Source organism: Triticum dicoccoides, chromosome 7B (assembly GCF_002162155.2).
Source record: "Triticum dicoccoides isolate Atlit2015 ecotype Zavitan chromosome 7B, WEW_v2.0, whole genome shotgun sequence".
In the NCBI taxonomy this organism is placed as follows: Eukaryota; Viridiplantae; Streptophyta; class Magnoliopsida; order Poales; family Poaceae; genus Triticum; species Triticum dicoccoides.
The window spans coordinates 173,407,621-173,415,208 of record NC_041393.1 but is presented as its reverse complement, the minus strand read 5'-3'; the positions used below and the strand labels follow the sequence as shown (position 1 = coordinate 173,415,208).

The window sequence follows — 7,588 nt, the reverse complement described above, 5'->3', positions numbered from 1 at the left end:
CTTGTTCTATGCTTAGGATTGGGTCTTGTCCATCACATCATTCTCCTAATGATGTGATCCCGTTATCAACGACATCCAATGTCCATAGTCAGGAAACCATGACTATCAGTTGATCAACGAGCTAGTCAACTAGAGGCTCACTAGGGACATGTTGTGGCCTGTGTATTCACACATGTATTACGATTTCCGGATAACACAATTATAGCATGAATAACAGACAATTATCATAAACAAGGAAATATAATAATAATCATTTATTATTGCCTCTAGGGCATATTTCCAACAGATCAATACCATCGAACAGGTAAGCGACCCTTCTTCTCCGTCCGATGGTACACGGTGATGGCGGTTCGTGTCCTCTTCTTCGACGTGTTCCGCGCGCTCATGGTTGTGAATTTGATCACTCTTCCTCTCTACTGGTTCTAGCTAGATATGTAGGCATGTGATACAAGTGGATTTGTGAGCAAGTTGTAGCACTGTACACTGTTGATATGTGAGAATGTGATATTGTGGTGGCTAGAAGTGATGGATTCCTTGCTAGGATTTGATGAGCTTCATGTTGTTTCCATGTCGGCAAGGATGATACTATGGTAGATATAGTAGTGTGTTGAACTCCATGGTACGCCATGGGATCAAAGAACAGTCATAGGGTGGTGTGTCCAACTCAATAATCTATGTGCACAATGCTTACTGTCTATGTTTAGTGCTCGTTTGTACTATTCATGTATAGTGCTCGTTCATACCGTCCATATGTCATGGTTCCACTCTTACTGATGCTAACGCTTGTAGGGCATGAGCACGTCAACCCATTGTCTTGTCTGAGAGCCAGTTCCCACCGTCCTATGTAGAGCACTCCCAACCTATTATCGAGGAGAAGATGCCTCAGATTCAGGTGCCTTCGAGGGGTCTGCTATCCTTCCACCATTTGTGCCTACAATATTTGTTTCGGTCGTGCCTAATGTTGTTGCTGCTACACAAAAGGCGGCCATCAAAGGTTGCAAAGGCAAAGAAGGATGCGAGGGGGGAACTCGATGAAATGGCAGTCATTCATGTGCACACTTGTTCTTAACAAGATGTGATATCATAGCCGGTGGGGTGAGGACTGACAAGTGCTTCAAGGAGGTGCACTTGAACTCTATTGCCAAGCAGGTGTTCGAGTTCTGTGGCCAAGAGGTCACCTTGACCCAAGTCTACAACCACCCTAGGAAGTGGAGAGTGAGATGGATCAGAGTGTCCAAGCTCAGAGACATTAGCGGCGGATCATGACACTCAGAGCACTACCAAGGCCACATACCGATTAGCTCACATACCACTTGTCCAAGCATGTCTAACATGCCAATAACACCTAATTATGATGTGTTTCTTTCTTAGGACCACCCCCAAGGACACCGAGTTTCTCAACACACTCATCTGAAACTACCCGCGGATGTAAATCTTCTCCTTTGGGATGGAAACCAGCAAGCATGCCATGGTTCCAGTGAGCGCTCAGTTCACATATGCCTAACTATCCAGACGCCCATGAGTCAGACACCATCAACCTTTATGTTCCCGATAAGGGTGGTGATCATGTTCCTGTGCTCGACAGAAAGAGGAAGAGGGGTGAACTGATGGAGGACGATATGGGCGTCTTCGGCAGCCTGGCTGATGCTGCCAAGGAGGTGGCAACCGCCATTAGGGAGAGCAAGCCGGTCGACATTCACCCTCACCTGTACAACTTCGTCATGGACCAAGGTGGCTTTAGTCCAGAGGCTCTGGTGTCTGCTTTGAGCCACCTGCTGGACAACAAGGCGTGCATGATCCTCGACAATGAAGGTGATGACATGACGATGTACATTTTGTGGTAGTTAGGGCTTGATGTGTTGGCCTGTATATTTTGATGAGATGGCATATATATACTAACCCCTCACGCTGATGGTGCAGTTGCGGTGGTAATATTACACCCTCTTTTCGGTGTGGTGGTAGGATGACACCATATTAGTTAGGATGAACTTGCTCTACCTTATGATCATGCATGTCTAAGTTTTTTATGTTCCATGTGTAGTGTGCTCCTTTGCTTGTTGTTTGAATTGTTGCTCCCAGGGATTTACAATCATTGCCAGCATGCCAAGAACAAGTGAGCTGTTACACATGCCAAGAACAAGTGAGCAGTTACACAGACAACTCCTTCAAAGGGTTTAAGACTAGACAAGCAGCAACTCCTTCAAAGAGTTTAAGACCAGGCAAGCGGCAGATGATACTTACTCTAAGGTCATGCTCAAACAGGCAAGCAATGTTAAAATAGGCAAGGCTCCTCGTCAGTTTGTGATGAAGAACTTTATCATCATAGGGATGAAGAACTCAGGCGTCAGCGGCAAATCAGAGTATCACAAGCAAACGTGGGAAAACAAAAGGAAACAAAAAATAACCATGCTAATAGGATTAGGAGGCAATGACCAGGCAGGGCACACAAAAAGGTTATTTCAACGACTAACAACACAGACCAGCAAAGTCTATACTACAACGTCTGATCACAGGTAGTAGAAAATAGTACGCCTCGGTGAAACTAATCAAAAGTGGAACACCACTTTACATCAGGAGCAAACAAACCCTGGCCAGGTAGCCGGACTACGGAGGGGTCGATGGACGTCACATGTACTCCCTCTCCTCGCTACAAACACAGCACATTATATTAGCACAAAACAATGGAAAAAACATCAGCAAATGTCCTCTTCTTATCTTCTAATACACCATATTAGGTCAGGATCACGGCGTGGTCGGAGCCATATCGGTGCCGGAAATGTGGGAGGATGCGTCTTCCTTGGCAGCTGCGGCGGCGGCTCCGTTCCCCGGAGACGAGGCGGCCTTCGTCGCGCTGTCTCTCTTGCTGTCCTTCCCCCCAGACCTTCCATTCTGCTGACCACTGATCGATAGTCTTCTGCTCGGAGGAGTGCCATTCATGGAGGTGCCGTTGGACTTTGGGCCGGGTAACTTCTTTGCCGTAGCCGGCCTGTTGGGGCTGACTCGCGATCCAAACGGCCCTTCGTGGTCAGTGTTCAGTTTCTGCTCGACATAGCGCTTTTGTTCCTGGGATGTTAATGCAACACACAAAATGGAGTTAATGTTATGGAAATAGGGGTCAAGAGCATATGCTGCATATAGAAACATCAGCCCTAGGCACTAGTGATGAATCAAGTGGTGTTTCTGTCCAAGTTCCATTTTTCCTACCTATGATTACATGTAACAGCATCCTAACAAACTGAACTCAGAAGTGTACAAACCAGACAATCAATGCCAATTTCTAAACACAGCGAGCATGTTTAAAACACTGACGGCGTACAAGAGACGCTCAAAATAACCGAACTGACAATTCAAGGGTATTCTAAACTGGGGAATGATTGGCTTCCAATTTTAAGAGAACATACCTTCATTCTTTTCTTGTCTTCTTCTCTTTCCTCCCTTAGCATAACATACTCGTCCAACATAGCTAGAAGCGGTACACCGTCATACATAAAGGACAGACCACGACTCTCTTCCCATGCCCTAGTCTTGGCCACCAGAGTTTCAACAAGCGCTGGAATGGAAGCATTGATTGCATTAGCAACAAAAAGGATTAGATGTGTAGAATAAATACATGACCGGAAGAAAATCCAATAAACATAAATTGGTCTCCAAGGTATACAAATGTTCATAGCAGATGTTCATGTTTGTATTTCAGAAAGTACCTGGAATCTTGCTGACAAGAATACGAGCTTTTTCTGCACGTTTGAGATTCAGATGGGCACCTCGGCTGGAGTTATATCTGTTGTCATCCTGCAGAAGGATTTTCAATTTGTGCGTGAGAAGCTAGTCCCAAAACCAGCAGCACTGATTTGCAAAAGTAAATTATTAGCATACCCTGTTATAATCTTCAAGCCAACTTTCTTCTTCACACGCAGACATCCATTTTTCAACTTTATCTAATATATCCTTTCTGCTCAATGCTTCTTCCTTTGCTTTTGCTATCTGACCTTCCATATCTGCAATTAGTTCTGTTGGTTCTATGTTCCCTGCCTCAATCAGTGCCAACAATTTCATATGGGCAGCTGCGGTGTCTATTACTGTGTGAGCACCGGCATAGATGTCTTCCAACTCAGTTTGCTTCTTGAAAGCGATTTCTTTCATCTTACTGTATTTTAGCTGGTCTAGCCTTTGAACCTCTGTCTCAGCCTGAATTGGAAGAAAACGCCAAACAGAGCTGAACAAACAATTCATACCAGGTAATAATTCTACCAGATAATTTCAGATGTAACCTAACCTGTTCAATTAAATCAAGTGCAAGTGCTCCAGGAGCAGTGACTTCATCTACAGATGCTGATCTGTTGCAGGTAACATGATCAAACATGCTCCTTTCTTGTGTGGGAGCATCCATGAGATCCCAAAGATCATACAGTTGACCAGCAAGCTCTTGAAGCTGAGAATACAAAATAAGCCATTAATGAGATTGTGCATGTAATAAAATAGGGCATGCGTTTCAGATTTTAAGAAATTTGATTTTATTTTTACCTTGCTTAGCCTCAACTTTTTATCTTCATGAAGTGTGGCTACTGTCTTGTCAAGTTTTGATAATGTATCATCGCTGATGCTCTTGCAGTTATCAGCAATGGAGTCATCTAGACTGGGATGAACTTCAGTCACGGTGCTGAGAAAATCCATGCCCAAGACGGTACATAGATCATGTACCATGCTTACATAGTCAAGAACCTTCTCCAACCTATTGCTCTGCAAACCAATTTTCAAGCAGAAAGAAACTCTTTGTTAGCCATTGGGAACCAGAGGCAAAGAAATAGTAAAAACATCATGATAAAACATTTTATCTTCGATCATGTAAAAATCAAAAACAAATTTGGGAAGGAGTGGGTATTACCTTCTCTTTCTCAAGCTCCTGGAGTTGGGAGCGAAAATCTTCAAGCCTCTCAAGTGTCAAATCATCCTCGTTGACCTGTGGTGTAGCCACCTGCTCACCGACCTCTGTGGTGCCAGCAATCTCACCACATATTTGATCAATTTGTGACTGTACACTAACAAATTCCCTCTTTCTCTCATTCTTCTTCTTATTCAACTGCTCAAGTGTTGGAGCGATAGCAGCTAACTGTTGCTTGATTGTCCCTGATGTCTTCTCAGGCTGCATGCATTCATAATTGATAATTCTCAACTTACTTCCAATAATTAAAAAACTGGCTTTACGCATTCATAGTGAGTTATCATTTCACTTCTGAGCTATGACAATCAATATCATGCACAGCGAGAGGAAAAGAATGAGGTGGGAACTGCAAATACAGAAAAGCTTCATAGGTCGGTTCCTAGTTCCACTGAATATGCACTAGAATGTACCATGCATGTACCGCACAGAATTGTCTAGGATGAAAATCAACCAGGAAATCTAATCGTTGCGACAATATTAACTTACAGTTCTCGCAACAGCTTTTTCCCCAAGGGCAGAAAGAAGTCTGGCAAGCTCGATCTTCGAGTCATCCAGCGCCTGGATAAGGAGATCCCTAGAGTTGGTGGCCTGGTCAACTTTCCTCTTGTAGACATCCAGGCACTCCTGGTCCAGCTGGTACAGGACCTTGTCACGGTCCTCGTCGCTCTCACCAACTTCATCCCATACAAGCTATAGCAGGAAGATTTCAGGTAAGAAGCATGTCACCATCAATTGCACAATCCAAGTTGGCAAACAAAAAACAACCTTGTTGCGGCTCGCAAAGTGCAAAGGGGAACCACATACCTGTAATTTCTGCAGCAAGGATCCACAAGTGATGCCGCCGGCCATTTCAGAACAACCTGTAAGGAAGGAGCATGACCTGAGAATAAATCTTGGTTGCCAAACAAGTAATCTTAGCACGAAATGTACTCCTAAACCTGACGGCATCAATGCTTAATCGAGCCAAACCCACCCAAACAATCACGTCGGCCCATGGTAGGCAGCAAAATCTCACATGCACTGCAAGTGTCGCATTCGTGAGCCCTATCACCAACTAATGATATACTTATCCCCAAATTAGCAGCACCCTAATAATTAAAAATAAAGCCTAGATGGCCCTACTGAAATAGAGCACCCCATGATGGTCACCAATAATGACATCTGAACGGCTAAACGCTAGGGGATCCCACTTTACCAAATCTAATAGTATATCTGGCCTTAAACCCAGCAATAAGCCAATAACATCCAGGAACCCTAGAATCTGACTCCAAAAACATGGAAACCCGCGGGCTGTTGACCGGCCCCATCTGGCCAAGCAGCAAAGGAGCTCCAGAAGATCGCGATCTGAGCAGTCAGCTCTCACAAATCGAGCACCCAAGAGAACAATTTGATTTTATTATGACTTCAGTCTCAACACCCAAACCAGAATGCTACGCAATCAAACAGATGAGGCATGAAGTGGAGATCCCCGCTAAATCCACCGCCCCAAACCCACACCTCCCAGCTAAACCCCCGGCACGCAGCGCCGCCATTACGGTTCGCACCCCCAGATCTCCGCCCCCCGCAGCTCCCCTACAACCCCACCGTGAACGGGGACGAGGAGAAGAGATAGCAGAGCAAAACAAAAGGCACTCACCAGATCACGCGGCCGGCGCGAGCGGGCGGCTGCACCGAAGCGCGCAGGATTCAGACGGACGGGGCTTAGCCGTAGACTCCTGGAGCCTCGTCGCCGGAGGAGCCCGCCGCCGCTGGCGAGGAAAGCAGGAGGAGAGCAGTGGCGAGAGTGAGTTGAGCTGAGACTGGACCTCGCTGCTGCTGCTGCTGCTGAAGTGGTGATGCTGCCGCGGGACGGGGCAGCCAGCCCAATTAATGGGGGTAGGTGGGTGGCGGTCCCGCCGCCGGATGCGAGCGGTCGGGGCATCGGACGGCCCGGGTGGCCCGGGGCGGTGTTTTTTACCGCGGGTGTCGGTGAATAAACGGTACGGCGAGAATAATGCGGCCGGTGGGCCCGCGCGGCGCGGGTAGGAAGGACGGACGAGCGGCTTGGGAGCTGTAAATTCCGTGCGTGAAATTTTGGTGTCTGGTGCCCTCGGGCGGCGTTATTAACGAAAAACGGTGGCTTGTTTAGTCGGTAAACCAAGGGAGTGTTGACCGGTCAGAGTTGTCCCGTTGCGATCTGGGCTTCCACATTTCCAGCGGTGTTTCAGTGCGGTTTGGGGTTTAGGTATCTCTCTGGTTTCTCTGCTTGTACCCACGTGATTAGCCACGATGCTCCTTCGTGCTCGGGGAAGGGGATAGGAGTGCGCGGTTTTGTTTAGGAGCACCAGGTCTCGCTAAAAAGGATTCAGTCTCAGTCGATTGGAAACGAAACTTCCACGCATCATACGAACTCATCCATCTCGTCCGATGAGTTCAGGGGTTTTTTTTCATGATAATACGTGTCTCATTTATATAGAATAAAAATCAAGTTATAAGGCACGTAAGCACCGACCATAAATGACTGAAAAGATAGGAAAATCTTATGCAAAATACCAGCGCCTGTCCTTTTCCTTCGACACCACCGAAGCGTCCACCAAAGGGTAAAAAGACAGATCACCTCTTCGCCCAAGCTCGACGCGGCTCCATCGCTGATCAGCAGCTTTACGGACC

At 46.5% G+C, this 7,588-nt stretch overlaps 1 protein-coding gene across 1 annotated transcript; it reads right to left on the bottom strand.

Annotated features, from left to right (window-relative positions):
- Positions 1-2,435: 2,435 nt before the first annotated feature.
- Positions 2,436-6,783, bottom strand: LOC119341773 (65-kDa microtubule-associated protein 1-like). The gene is made up of 10 exons (XM_037613627.1): positions 6,576-6,783; positions 5,744-5,799; positions 5,426-5,629; positions 4,883-5,140; positions 4,522-4,737; positions 4,274-4,429; positions 3,874-4,185; positions 3,702-3,789; positions 3,402-3,550; positions 2,436-3,063 (listed from the first exon to the last, which is right to left on the bottom strand). Exons 2-10 carry the CDS (start codon positions 5,786-5,788, stop codon positions 2,743-2,745), a joined length of 1,749 nt encoding a protein of 582 aa, XP_037469524.1. The 5' UTR covers positions 5,789-5,799; positions 6,576-6,783; the 3' UTR covers positions 2,436-2,742.
- Positions 6,784-7,588: the final 805 nt, after the last annotated feature.